Source organism: Dipteris shenzhenensis, chromosome 9 (assembly GCF_047967505.1).
Source record: "Dipteris shenzhenensis isolate YYH24624 ecotype China chromosome 9, Dip_SZ_1.0, whole genome shotgun sequence".
Taxonomy (NCBI): domain Eukaryota; kingdom Viridiplantae; phylum Streptophyta; class Polypodiopsida; order Gleicheniales; family Dipteridaceae; genus Dipteris; species Dipteris shenzhenensis.
This window is the reverse complement of record NC_141604.1, coordinates 47,757,234-47,771,392: the sequence shown is the minus strand read 5'-3', so window position 1 is coordinate 47,771,392 and position 14,159 is coordinate 47,757,234. Positions and strand designations below refer to the sequence as shown.

The 14,159-nt window shown below is 40.5% G+C and overlaps 1 protein-coding gene across 3 annotated transcripts in view; it reads right to left on the bottom strand.

Annotated features, from left to right (window-relative positions):
* Positions 1 to 1,165, bottom strand: part of LOC147898753 (appr-1-p processing enzyme family protein) — a 71,241-nt gene extending 70,076 nt beyond the window's left edge. For 2 of the 3 annotated variants that reach the window (XR_015541520.1, XM_087379081.1), the window contains exon 1: positions 164 to 1,165. Coding sequence is in view for 1 of the 3 variants with exons in the window: in XM_087379081.1 (XP_087235207.1) it covers positions 164 to 409 (246 nt within the window). In the remaining 2 variants the exon portion in view is untranslated. The remainder of the gene's footprint in view (positions 1 to 163) is intronic. The other variant, XM_087379082.1, reaches the window with a different exon arrangement.
* Positions 1,166 to 14,159: the final 12,994 nt, after the last annotated feature.

Here is a 14,159-nt window from a genome sequence, read left to right as displayed (position 1 = left end):
CAAACGCTTGATCGGCAAAAGAAAGATGTCAAGTTCGTGAAATCTGGTGTTACATGCTCAAAGCACAGGAAAATATTTGATCTTTTAACTTCAGAGCGGCCGGATTGATTCGCTGCTGGACACTATCCTAAGTCAAGGCAGTAATGCAACGTGATAAAATTACCTCGTTGGAAGAATTGACGACGGCGTCGACTTCAAGATTCCAGGGATGCCCACGCCATAAGTACAACTTAGAATTGATCTCGTGGTCGAGAGGAAATCTGCAGCCAGCAACTTCTATTAACCCATTGGCAGTTGTGAGAGGGTCGCCAAAGGAAGCGAACTCGTCGGACGCATCGCTCCAGCGAGGAACTTGATCGAGCTTGACGACATAGTCAACTCCAGCACCAGTGCTGGTTCTCGAATACATTGCCGCCAGCTCTCACTCGTCTCCACTCTGTCAATCATGAGATTTTACCGCCGGTGGGAAGCTAGCCGTCCCGCGTTCTTTCACAGGGAAGAGCATAGTCGGGTCCCAGGCGCATGAAGATTCGACTTTTGGGCCGCAGATCTCTGTGCTGAAAGGAAAATCCCGATTTGGGTCAGCTGACGGCACTCCTCAGCGCGCTCTACATCAAAGCGATTGCAATCCTGTGAAGAATCGGCTGACAACCATCGCCAAGCACCCTGTGTGTGCTCTTTCTGCTGATGATTCTCTCCCTCGCCCTCTTTATCCTCCACCTGCTGATGATTCTGCTCCTCTGCTCTCCCCTCTCTCCAAAATGATTCTGCTCCCTCTGCTCTCCTCCTTTCCAAAATGATTCTCCTCTCCAAGGCTCCCCTTGCCAGTGATTCTCCTTTATCCCAACCGATTACAATCCTACGAGCTGCCCCGTGATGCAAAGCTCTGCTAAGCGAGCAAACTTAGGCAATCATCACCATGCTGTGATGGAAGCATCGTCTCAGAAAGGATCACTGCAGGTGAGTGCCAATCCTGTGGGCTCTTCTCGCTAATGATTGTTGTGCTCCAGTTTAAGCTGCTTGATGCCTTGATCGACACTGGCAGACTGGCATCTCAGCTCATTTACCTGCTTACTCGTGTTCCTGCAATGCATACAATAAGGGCATTTATGTGCTTCTCCATCAAATTGTGCCAATTGGCTTTTATGTACTGCAGCACGTACATATGCATCCATATATATATATATATATATAGAGAGAGAGAGAGAGAGAGAGAGAGAGAGATCAACATTAAAGATACATGCATCTTGTACATATGGATACATTTTGTGTGTGTGTGTGTGTTTTTTTTTTTCAAATTTCACCCCAAAAAAAAAGTGAGTGTTCCAAAAAAGTTCTTAGTTTGTGTGTGTGTGTGTTGTGTGTGTTTGTGTGTATGTGTGTGTGTGTGTGTGTGTGTGTGTTTGTGTGTGTGTTTGTGTGTTTGTGTGTGTGTGTGTGTTGTGTGTGTGTGTGTGTGTGTGTGTGTTTGTGTGTGGTCATGACTGCTTCCCAGTGATGATTGGAAGAGAATTTTCTCTTATGCTAAATGGACAGGTGTCTCTTCTCATCATGGCAATTCCTTTCGCTTGGAAAGCATCCATTGGAGCAAGGTGTTTGAATCGCCCCTCGCTTTACAGGCACCTGTTAAAGCATATAATCTAATGAAATTGGGCATAAGATCGGTTGGAGATATAGTGGATCAACAAGGTTACATACTATCATTTCCACAAGCTTGCAGGACATTCCCTTTGGGTCTACATCACAGATCCATTTGGAGAATACTTACAACTATGTTGCAGCCATTTGCTCCTATTCCTCCATTGTTTGCACAGGACAGATTATTGGACTGGAATCTGATCTCTCCATCACCTGCTATCTGTTCGCTTTCAATGCACAATTTGACCTCCTCGGCGGTCTACAGATTTCTTCTTCCATCGCCATGGATTGATAAGCATGCCAACACTCTTTGGAATTTAGATAGGCCTTTATCCTGGTGGCAATCACGACTCAAGAAAATTTGGAAAGCCAAATTGCCATTGAAACAGAGGGGTCCCTATTAGCACATCTTGCTTTGTATATTTGGCATATTCAATGCCTATATATGCATTGGCAAAGTTGTCATGTATCTGTCTTCGTGCCACAAAACCATACTACGCTGAATGTACACCTGCATGAAGAACCCCTTTCAATTGATTGACAAAAATTTTGGTGATTAGCTTGTAGATAACACGCATTAAAGTGATGGGTCGCTAATCAATAAGAGTTTCACACATTTGTTTTTTCGGGACCAACTTAACTAGTCCTTCTTTCCATGAGGAGGGGAGGCCCAACTATGACTAACCATCCAAAGGATTGTATCCTTGAGTTGATCCCATTATGCATGAAAAATCCCACTGTAAGTCCATCCCATCTTGGGGATTTCCATTGTAAGTCAAAGAATTTGATGCATCATCGAGTGAAAAGGCATATCCAAATTAAGAGCATCTTGGGGGAAGCACGATAGGCATTACAGTATCCAAAAAAAGATTCTAGGCTTTACCAGCAATGGTGTTGCAAATAATTGGTTGAAGTGGGCCAAACATTCACTTTCTAGTGTGCAAACTTTTCAAGAAGCTTTTTGAGAAAAAAAAACCACACACACAAACACACACTTTTTTTGTAAAACTAGTAACTATATTATTAACATGAGATCAATGTACATGACATTAGACTCCGAGATAAAGCCTAATGAGAGAACTCAAAAACAGTCAGAAAATACTTCAAGGCTAGTAGCATCCAAGTCTCTCACAGCATAACTATCATAGCATAACTATCATATGAGATTGCTTGAGGGACATTCTAAAGAAAGTATATGCCTGAGGAAACTGTTGTCCCATCCTAGAATGCAATCTCTATGTCCAAATGGTCCATAGTACCCAAAAGCGAGTCCAGTGAAAGAAAAGGAGGAATGGAGACATCTGAGATGAAAAGCATCCAAACATCCAGAAGAGTTTCCCGAGTCTGATGGAGGGAAACCGAAGCCGCAGCAAATGAGAGACATGAGTGATAAATATCCGGGAATGCGAGCAAGACCATAATAGATGAGGAAGTGTCTCACGGTGATGAGAGCAATGGGGGCAAGAAGGGGAAGCAATGCGACGTGCTGCCAATTTCACCCCAATGGAAAAAGCTCCCACTATACATCTCCAGAAGAAAAGCTACCTAGTCCACTGATCACACCTACTAGGCTATGGTGAATTCTATCAAAGGACTTCAGGGAGGTTGAAACGTGATTAGTAGGCTACAGTTCAAGGGCTTTGCAAATGGGCATCATGAACACTAGCCAATGGCCTGCAAATATCAAAACTGTTGGCATCCAATTTCATTGACGTTTAAAAATTCGTCGAGTTGATTGTTCCGCTATTGGAGTTGATCCAATGCAATATCTAAATGCCGAATGAATTAAAGTAGAAAATTATGAAGCTATCGCAACAAATCCCATGAAAATCTGATGTGGGAATGCAAGGATACATAATTTTTGAATTAGGCAGACCCATTAGTTCGTAAGACACACATTGTGCTAATTATGCAGGCTGATATTGCTAAGGATTTTGATATTATCTAGATTGCTCAAGTGATGCACCGATTGGGTTTTGGTTCAGTTCAAGAATGTACAATGCTATATTCTAGTTATATCAGAATAATATTGCTCAGTGCATGATTGGTGGTGATCTCTCCCGCACGAGGGTAGCTTGCATGGCTTGCAACTTCCGAATGGTAAGCATTTTCTGGCTCAAGCATATGCAGATGAGTCTTTTTTCTTTCTAGGCAACACTGAATCGGACACACGCTTCATCATGGATACCTTGAAATTATATAGATTGGTTGCTGCATTACTTCTTAATTTTCAAATGTCGAAGGTTTTGCCTTTGACTACAAAAGATTGGCATGAGCTATTATGGCTGGGTCACATTTTGGAACCAAGACAAACAGTATGGCATTTGGGATATCCGATTGGTTGGTGTATATCTTTAAAGGAGGGAGCTTCTTGGGTGATGCAATGCATACAACTAACACTTGATTACTGGACGCTTTCTACTTGGCCATTGCATGTGCGTCTGCACATCATACAAGCAATCATCATGGCTTATATACAGTTCCACTTGCTGCTCATAGCATGGGAAAAGAAAACTTTGGATGCTTTCATGTCACAAGCAATGGAATACCTTTGGAAAACAAGAAAAGACAAGAAAGCTCTCCGTCTCCTGAAACTTGAGCTACTTTGTTCTCCCTCTACACTATCATTTGATTGCTCGGAAAACTACCATGCTACTTACTTTTGCATCTCAGAAGGAGCCATGAATGCAAATGTTGGCTAGAATGTGCACTGAGGTTCTTCCACATGCTTTTGGTAACTAGAAGACCACTTTCTGGAATTTTATATCGAGCTCTTTTCAAGGACACATCCCTGGCAGTCCTTTTTGTAGCCAACCGATTGCTAACTTTCAAGTAATCCTGCAATATATCTGCTTAGTATGGACGTCCACCAAAAACCCTGAAAGGCATATTTCCTTGTGTGCAAAGGTGTCAAGATGTCATTCACAACAATGACTGGACTTTCATGTCCTTTCCTATAGCGAATAGGTGTTATGTTCTAGGCATGCGCTCCAGGCCTATATGTTACAAGCTGTAGGACTTGATTCAGCCATTTCTTCCGATTCATTATCTTCAAATGCAAGGTTGATTGGAGGATTGGAAACTTCAAAGACTTGAGACTGGTTGCCAGAACCTTTCGATGATGAGACTGACTACTGCGAGAGCATCTCGGCTATTGATCCCCTGCTGTGGATACAACATCATGCTAATGAGCTTTGGTGGTTGAATAAACCTTTCAAATGGCGAACAAGATGCCTGCGTGTTATATGGAAGAATGGGCTTCCCCTAAAGCAGAAGATTTTCATGTGAGGGTCTCTATTGGTTCCCAATAGGGACCATACTAGCCTGACATCGTATTGCACCCGTGCATTGTTTGCGCTGCTCTTGTCCCAAAGAAATGACTTTACATCTTCTGTGGACTTGCTTTGCTATAGAAAGAATCTCCTTGACACCCTATCGGGTGGCCTTCAAATTTGCTTCCCTTCACATAGTTTTACCATATTCATCAGATTTCACTTCTCTCTTGCTGACTATACCCCTCTTTTTTCATGGGTTTGATTTTACAGCATATTGGACCATCTGGCATGATAGAAATCATCGCATGTCCTCTCATGCGCGTTTCGATACATACACTTTCTGCAGGCATTCTTTGCATATATCCCTATATGATGCTTATTCATATAGTGGGCATTTCCCTGCATCTTTTAGAATTGTCTTCCCACATCTTCTAGGTGCCACACTTGGTGGAGAAGATTGTAAATTGCATTGATTAATTTGAATCAGGGGTTTCACCCAAAGAAAAAAAGTGCATGTTTTTTCACCCAAAGAAAAAAAGTGTGTTTTTCCACGCAAAAAAAAAAGTGCGTGTGTTTTCACAAAATAAAATGTATGCATGTACATCAACATGGGTGGGGAGTGTGGAGTCTCTGGAAAGGCAAGAATCATAGAGTCTTGGATGTCATTATGACAATCGTTCTGTCTGTGAGCTCGTCAGTAGGATGCTTCTGCTTACTTGTCTTATAATGACATTTTCTAATGGATTGTTCCTTTCTAGGAACTACTCATTGTAATATAAAGTTACATGAATTTTACTAAAAAAGGTGTGTGTAGAGAGATAGCATTATAGATACATGCATCTTATATGGACATAGATTTAGCTCCCTAGGGGCACATATTTTGTGTGTGTGTGTTTTAGAAGTGTTTTCCCAATGCTTCTTGTTGCCACACCCATATGCTTCTAGCTGCCACACTATGGATAGTAGCGGTTGTACATTGAATTAAATAAGTGGTTTCACCTCGCAAAAAATTGTGTATACTCACTATATAATAACGCACTACCATTAAAATTCACCTAGGCTTTCCTTGCATGTTATTTAGGGCTTGAAGGCTATTAGATGTGCATGGAAGTTGGATCATCATCATTTGTCACAAGCCACAAGCCTAGGATTTCATCCTTGAGCAATACAATAAACAACTCACCCTACATAACCTTTAACTCCACCTGCTACAATATGATCAATAAGGTTATTAGCATATGCAATGATGTGGCTCTATTATAGTACTATCCAATGTCAACCAAGCCTAATAGATAGTAATATCTACTTTGTGTGGGTGTGTGCGTGTGCAGATGCGTGTGTCAACCCATCTTGAGAGAATTTCATATAGACTGTGTGCATGCACGTGCACGTGTGTGTGTATGTGTGCGCGCACGTGTGTGTGTGTGTGTGTTCTTGGTGTGTGAGAGAGAGAGGTGAGGAGCTGCTACAACCTGTTCTAAAGAACCCTGCCTATACGGCCTAATTTCATGCCCTAGGACCTACTGTAATTCAGTCGCACCTGCCCCCTCCCTCCCGAGACTCTAATTCGTCAAATTTCCCTCACTTGTTGCTGCTGAATTTTTGCTTGCGATTCTCTGTTTTTGCTGCCTGCCCCTTGTTCTTCTTCAAATCAGCCTTTGCTTTGCCTGCAAAGGATGTGTACACTTTCTGAGCAAAAACCTATGAGCAGAAAAGTCTGAGCGATAATTTTTGACACCAACCGTGCTTGTATATTTCTCAAAGGAATATACAATTCTTTCTTAATTTCTCATTTATGAAACCATATACTTACTAATTTTTCATTATAACCCTCATTTTAGAGAACATCATCTATATATGGACAAATAGTGAACACTTTAGAAACTCCTATAAATACCTCCCTACCATACTCTCTTTTGAGGATAATGGTAATTAAATCAATTTAAAAGAGTTTCCCTAATCTTTAACAATCCCATATTTGAAGCTCTCATATAACAATGTATACCATATTCCTTGGATGAGTAGGAAAAAGATATTGGAAACCTCATACTTAAGGCCATTATAATCGATCATAAATTAATCTCTAATACATTATCAAATATGGGAAGGCAAGGAATGAATTTTCAAAATATTCCCAATTTTCCAAACCTAAGTACTTTTAAGGAAATGTGGTCTCTATTGAACTCCTTCCTACCATAATATGAATTAGGGAGAAGTTGTAACTCTCATATACATCTTGAAATTTTTACTTTTTATCTTTTATAACTATCAAAAGTATAATTTTAAGCCTACCATTGCATAGATCATGAAATTTTGAACATTTTTTCTTTTTACAGCTCCTCAATCTGAGATAACGAGCAAAAGTTATGACCCCTTCTGCGTAGGCTCTCCAAGGGTATTCCGCCGACGGAATAGGGTTGGGGGGCAAGCTCTTCAAACCATATTCCTCTGGAAAAATACACTTAGAGGGTCTATTAAAAAATTATTATATTATTTTCTTAGGTCATCCTGAGGAACTATAAAGAGGATATTTGATCAAAATTTCATGATCCAACCAATGGTGAAAGGAAAAGAAAGGATTTTTAAAAGTGATAAAAAAAGTCACCACTTGGACATTATATATGTACATTATATAAAGGTATATTTATATCTATATCTATTTATTAGTATTTCATATTTACTTACATATTCCTTGAAATAATTTGGATTTTTTTGCTCCCCAAAAATGACTTGAGCCTATATATTATGACCCCTCCTACCTTTTGTCTGCTTGTCGCTCGGGGGTTTTGGCTCGGAAAATGTAAACCCCCGCCCGCAAACAGTTGCCCCCTTTCCCTTCCTTCTCAGCTTTCATTTCCCCTATCCAGCTCTTCATGTTTTATACCTCGCTTTTTTCAGCCCCTCCTTTTGTCCACAAACTTCTCCTTCCCAAATGGCTTCCATACAAACCGACGCTGCTTTTACAATGCATGCTAGAAAGGCCCGCAATCTAGAGGCAAAAAGAAGATGTACAGACTCAGATTGTGTTGAAATCGACATGGATGCTAAAGCAAAATATGTATTTGACACTTTGAAAGATGACTTCCACCAATCACGTCAAGATTGGGGAAAGCCTGTGCCACAGGTGACATACAAGATGAGGCTTCCGGCTCTGGTTGAACCTCTCCGAAAATTAGCTCAAATTGTACTGATCATTTTCTTTCCAGGAAAGATTCCCTCTGCAAATGATGTAGCACAATGGATTCAATCCATTCTGGGCAGATGCTATGTAGAGGGAGTGTACTTTGCTTCCCGTAGCTTTTATGAGATACACTTGACAGATGCTATACAAAAGCAGAGATTGCTTGAGTTGTCCCCTCTATTTTATGATGGACAAATGGTTCATGCCATGCCATGGTCGCCAAACAAAGATTATCAAAGCCTTGTTCGACACCATTGTCTAGTCTGGGTGGAGGTGGTCAATTTTCTAGACTACATGAGACATGAACTGCTTGCACTGGCAGTAGCCTTGGGCCAAGTGATTTTCCCACCCCGTCTTGCAAGAAATTGAAACAAGTTTTGTGTATTGTGGGACACAGATATCTCCACTCCTCCCTCCATTGCAGTGGAGGTTGAAGGACTGCCAATGGGACAGAAATATTTTGAACTGAAATGGGGGATCTTTGCAGGTGCTTGCTTTTCATGCCACAGGTTTGGCCATGTGGCTTCTGAGTGCCCTACTGTATTGCATGCTCAACACCTGCTACCATTCCACCTCCACAGAATCAGCCCGCTCAAAAGCAAGATAATAAATTGGTTGCATAGATGCCTGCAACAGGAAGAGGGAAAGATAAAGGCAAGGAGAAAGCAAAGGATATTGATAATGATAATTTCCAACAGCCCAAGAAAGTTTTGAGGTAGAGGCCTCTTCAGTCTTGACACTGGGATGTGGCAGCCCTTACCCCTGGTCAAGCCTCCACTTCAGCCCCCTCCCCAATCCTTCAAAACTGGGCTGCAATCCTCAAAAAAAATATTCCACAACATGCATTGGCCTTTCACATTGAAAAAGAAGGGCTGCAGCCTATGATGGTAGATGCATAGACTTTTATGTTTGTATATTCTGGGTTTCTGATTCTTGTATATACTCCTATGCTTCATACTATTACTTCTATTACTTTCAATGTACAAGGCCTCTGCAATCCTTCTAAGTGGAGGCTACTTTGGAATTATGTATTGACTAGGCAGCCAGATGTTCCGTGCTTGCAGGAGCATAATCAACATTCCATGGCTAGTCACGCTGGTTTTTTTGGGGGCTATGATCTCTTTTATGCAGGTACTAAGGATTTCTTGGGCCTCTGCATGTTAGTGAAGCATGATATGCAACCTCAGGTTGCATTTAATGATTGTGATGGTAGATGGATGGTTATCCAATGTGATATAAATGGTGTCATTTATGAATTTGCTTCAGTATATGCCTCCCATACTTCTTCCCTAAGGGCTACCATGTGGCATTCTCTTGCTTCTTACCCACGGAGATCTTCAGCTTTTCTTGGAGGGGACTTCAATAATTCTCCTTTGGCTGTAGATAACACCTCTCACAGGTCTCATATGATGCCTAATTAGAAAAGGAGATGGCAGGCGTTCATTATGGATACTCATGCAGCTGACATATGGGCTAATATGCACAGTACTGAACCAATTTACCTATAATCATAATGCCCTTACTCATTATTGGGCATGTCTTGACAGATGGTATATCCTGCATGCTCAACAATTCACTGATCTTAGCCTTGACATCAACATTGATCACTCTCTTGGTTTATCAGATTATGCTCCATTATGGTTAAATATTCAGTTTGGTATGCCCTGGGATGATATGCCGTTGCACACCATCAAACCAAAACATATTAACAAAGCTTATTTATAGCATGATGAATTTCAGCATATGGTTAAACATGCCATTTCTCCCCTTGAGGCTCATGCACAATATGATTACAATTTTGCTTGGAAAGGGCTAGTGGACAGATTGCAGTATGTAATTCAAGACTATGGCAAAAGGTACATGGCTAATTGGAGGAAGCAAGTCCAACATGCTAAATTCCAAATTCAATCTTTGACTGAGCAATCACAAATTCAGCCGCCGCTGATAGTTCAGCAATTGGATAATCTCCATTTCTTCAAGAATGTGTTGCAAACAAATGAATGCCGTAAATTGGCCAAATGGTAGACTAGAGCACATATGAGGCAAATGATGGACAAGGGTTGCTCTTCTAAATCTTTTTTCCAAGGATTGCATGCTTCTAGGAGAAAGAATTCTTGTCTTAGGGTCCGCAAGGTGGATGGAGAATGGACTCAGTCCTTCTCTGAGCTTCAACATGAATGATGTTCTTATTTTTAGAAAGCAGCCACCTCTGGGCAAGAGTTGGATGCTCGGCACACACTTCTGCAACATGTTTTTCCCATTATTGCTTTGGAGGATGCCCTTAAGCTTGACATTCCTTTCATTGAGATGGAGCTTGATGATGCTTTGGCTCATGTAGGCAAAGGCAAAGCTCTAGGATGGGATGGCCTCACTGTTGAATTTTTCTCACAATTTTGGGAGGATTTCAAACAGACTATTTTGCGGATGATCAATGAGGCATGGGCTACAGGAGTTTTGCCGCCTTCATAGAAGCATGGCATAGTTAAACTTATTCCCAAAAAAAGTTTATGTGACCATCTAGCAGATTGGAGGCCAATCACATTGATGCTTGTCATCTATAAATTATTTGCTAAAATGCTGGTACACCGCCTTCATGAGGTGCTGCATCATGGATTGCATCCTATGCAATATGAATTTGTCCCTAGGAGACAGATACATGACAATATTGCCAATGCTCTCACTGCCATTGAATATGCTAAATATTCACACCAGGATGTGTTGATTATGTAGTGTTTGCAAACTATAGTTGTTGCATTTTTCAACTTAGATGTCTCAAACATTTTTTCCTTATGTGTTTTCCTTTTTTAACTTTTTATCCAATTGATGGAATTAACTGTATGACTCAATTATTGATGGGAATTTTTAATCTAAACACACACTTTGATTTCCCAACTAGCCTTTGGTCTGTGGCTAGTGCCATACAGTTAATTCATATCCATTGGATAATTCTTTAGCACATGTACAATCCCTAGTCATTTTGTGATCTGCCTTAATTTTTACTAACTTTTATATATATTTTGCAAAAGTAGTTTATGCATTTACGATTGGCATGATTTTTTCATTTTGACAATCGGTTGGGGGTGGGCCCCACACACACACACACACACACACAAACATACAAAATAATTTTGATTACTAAATATATATCTCTCACACACAAACACTTATTTCTTTACACACACACATGTATACTTTCCCTACTATGAGTTATTCTTTTATGTACCCCCCATGAAATCACTCATTCACTCCTTATTCCACTTGTGACTGAAACTTCACTTGTGGCTTAAATTTTTTTAAATTTATCTAAAAATCCATATGGTTGTCTATATTCCTAGGTAAAGCGATAACAAGCCGTGGAAAATAGACATTACATGTCTACTCAAACAGAACTATGATGTTCTGACACCTAGTTTGTTTGGATGGTGGTAGGTAAGTGGACCCTGACCTTAGAACCTAGACTACCTGAGGATTCGATGTCTTTTTTCAATATTATGTTTGTCGAACTCAATATTATTAAAAATTCTTAATTTTGATTGAAAATTTTGCAAACTCTAATTGTTGCATTTTTCAACTTAGATGTCTCAAACATTTTTTCCTTATATGTTTTCCTTTTTTTACTTTTTATCCAATTGTTGGAATTGATTGTATGGCTTGATTATTGATGGGACTTTTTAATCTACACACACACACACACACACATACACACACTTTTTTACTTTTACACTCATTCACACACACACACACACACACACACACACACACACACACAGACACACACACAGGCCCCCTTATGGCTTCACATGTGTAATAAGGACCATGGAGAAGTTTGTAATGCCCTACTATGTGCCTTCTATTTACTAGTTAGAAGCATTGTATTTAAACCCTCAATTCTTCTCACACATACAATTTCCCCCCTAACATTAGGGCCCCCCTTTTTTGTTCTAATCTTGCACTCATTCACTTTTATCCCCCTAACGTATTTAACTCTCAACCGTAAATCCCCTTTTTTTTCTAATCTTGCAAACACTCACCTTTGTCCCCCTAACCTAGTTAACTCCTAATGTAAGGACCCCCTTTTTTTCATTTTCAAAATTTAACTCCTAACCTTAGCACCCCCCCCTTCTCTTTCTAGTCTTGTATCCACTCACTTTTGTCCCCCTTAACCACCGGACCGTGACCTCGAAGCCTAGACTACCTGATGGATTTAACACTTTTATACCAATTTATACATATTTTATGAACACCCATATAATGAGAAATTTCTTATCTACCCTTATTTGAGCATCATGTATCGTATTATTAAAGGGTTTTATTTTTTAAACACACACACAAACACGAATCAAAAGTTCAAAAAGACATGAGGAAAAAAGGGAAGGTTATAATAACAAGAGAATATTAAAAGGAAAAATTAAAGTTTGAAATTAGTTAGTTAGTTAGTTATTTTTATAAACTTTTTACTTTGATTATTCATTTAGTTTGTTTTTCTAATTGTTTATTTCTAGCAATGTTTACTTTTTATGCCAACTTTTTTTCAGTTCTCTCTCTCTCTCTGTGTGTGTGTGTGTCTCTCTCTCTCTCTCTCTCTCTCTATGTGTGTGTGTGTGTGTGTGTGTGTGCTAACAACCATTGACCATGCTGATAGATTTGGCCCATCCAAACCCTACGAGTTTTGAGCCACAAATGGCTCTGGTCTGAAGTTGTCGTTGAGATCACCCAAATTGGCAAGGATAACTCAGAGCCATTTGGAGACAAAGGGAAAGTTGAGAGAATTAGCATATGCCTTGGCACCATATGGGCCCAAGTGGTTGTAACAAAAGGGAGAGAGAGAGTGTGGTACAAGGAATAGGGTTGGCCCTCCCTTCAAAAGGTGACTTGTATAAAAGGCCAAGTAGTTGACTTTGGTCTTCATTGTTGTATGCAACCTTTGAGAAATACAAGCTCTCTTCTTGCTCATTCAATGAGATTGAGGTTTGCTTTCTCTCATTGTTTACCTTTGGTGTTTGCCACGATCCCCATTGACCTTCTTCTCCTTCTCCATCCCCTTCCCTTCTTCCCTCCCCCTCCCCCTCCCTCTCTCTTTCTCACCTCCCTCTTCTCGGTAGAAACTGTATTGCAACGATCCAATAGGCACTCAAGTGACACGATTGAAGGATTCACTATGCAAGGCTCCCACAAGGAGTAGCACGGGAGTGAGGAGCTCTATCGGCACACTTCTAGCATCCCATGACACATGTCTCTGCCAGACCACACATCTTTGGCACCACTGCTAGGGAGAATGAGGTATGCTTTTGCATTTGTTTAGCTTTCTCCCATAAAACAACCCATTGCACATGACCTTAGGCCTTGTTAGTGGATATTAGGAGTGGAAAAGAGTGAAGAAAGAGTGATTTTAGAGTTGAAAAGCTTACTTTTCAACTTTCTATCCATAAAGCCATTTTCATGCATTTTTATTGTTTCTTGATGTTTGTTTACACAAGGAGGTAGCTAGAATGATTTCTAAGCTGGTTGTAGTGTCAAATCTAGCTAAAAGCACTTGAAAATGAAGATTCCAGTGGAATTTTAAAGTGGTTTTGTGTCCTTGACAGTCCAACTTGTAGAAATCACTCATTTGTGTGCCAAAAGTTATTGTTTTGTGATGTTTTTTGTTTGTGGGAGGTAGTTTAGATCCTTAGAAACCCCCCTATGCACACAAACCTAGAACAAAGCTTAAAAAACCACCAAAAATAATTAGAAGAGAGTCAACGACACTCCGTGTTCACAGACAATTCCTATCCCACAGACCCGTCGTTGCCATAGCTTCATATCCCACTGACCTATTGCCGTAGGCCTCTATCCGACCGATTGACACATCTATGTCACCTAACCCACTGCCTTAATTATGATTTATCAAGGGTTGCTATCCCATCGGACTGACAAGCATTGACCCGATGGCATAACCATGTATCCCTTTGATTGGTGCCATTCGGGTATCCCTCTAAGGCAAGCTATCACGCCGGTTCTTAACCCTCTAACCGATGCCATCCATCCACCTTGTCGACCTAAATTATCCCACTGACTAGTGCATT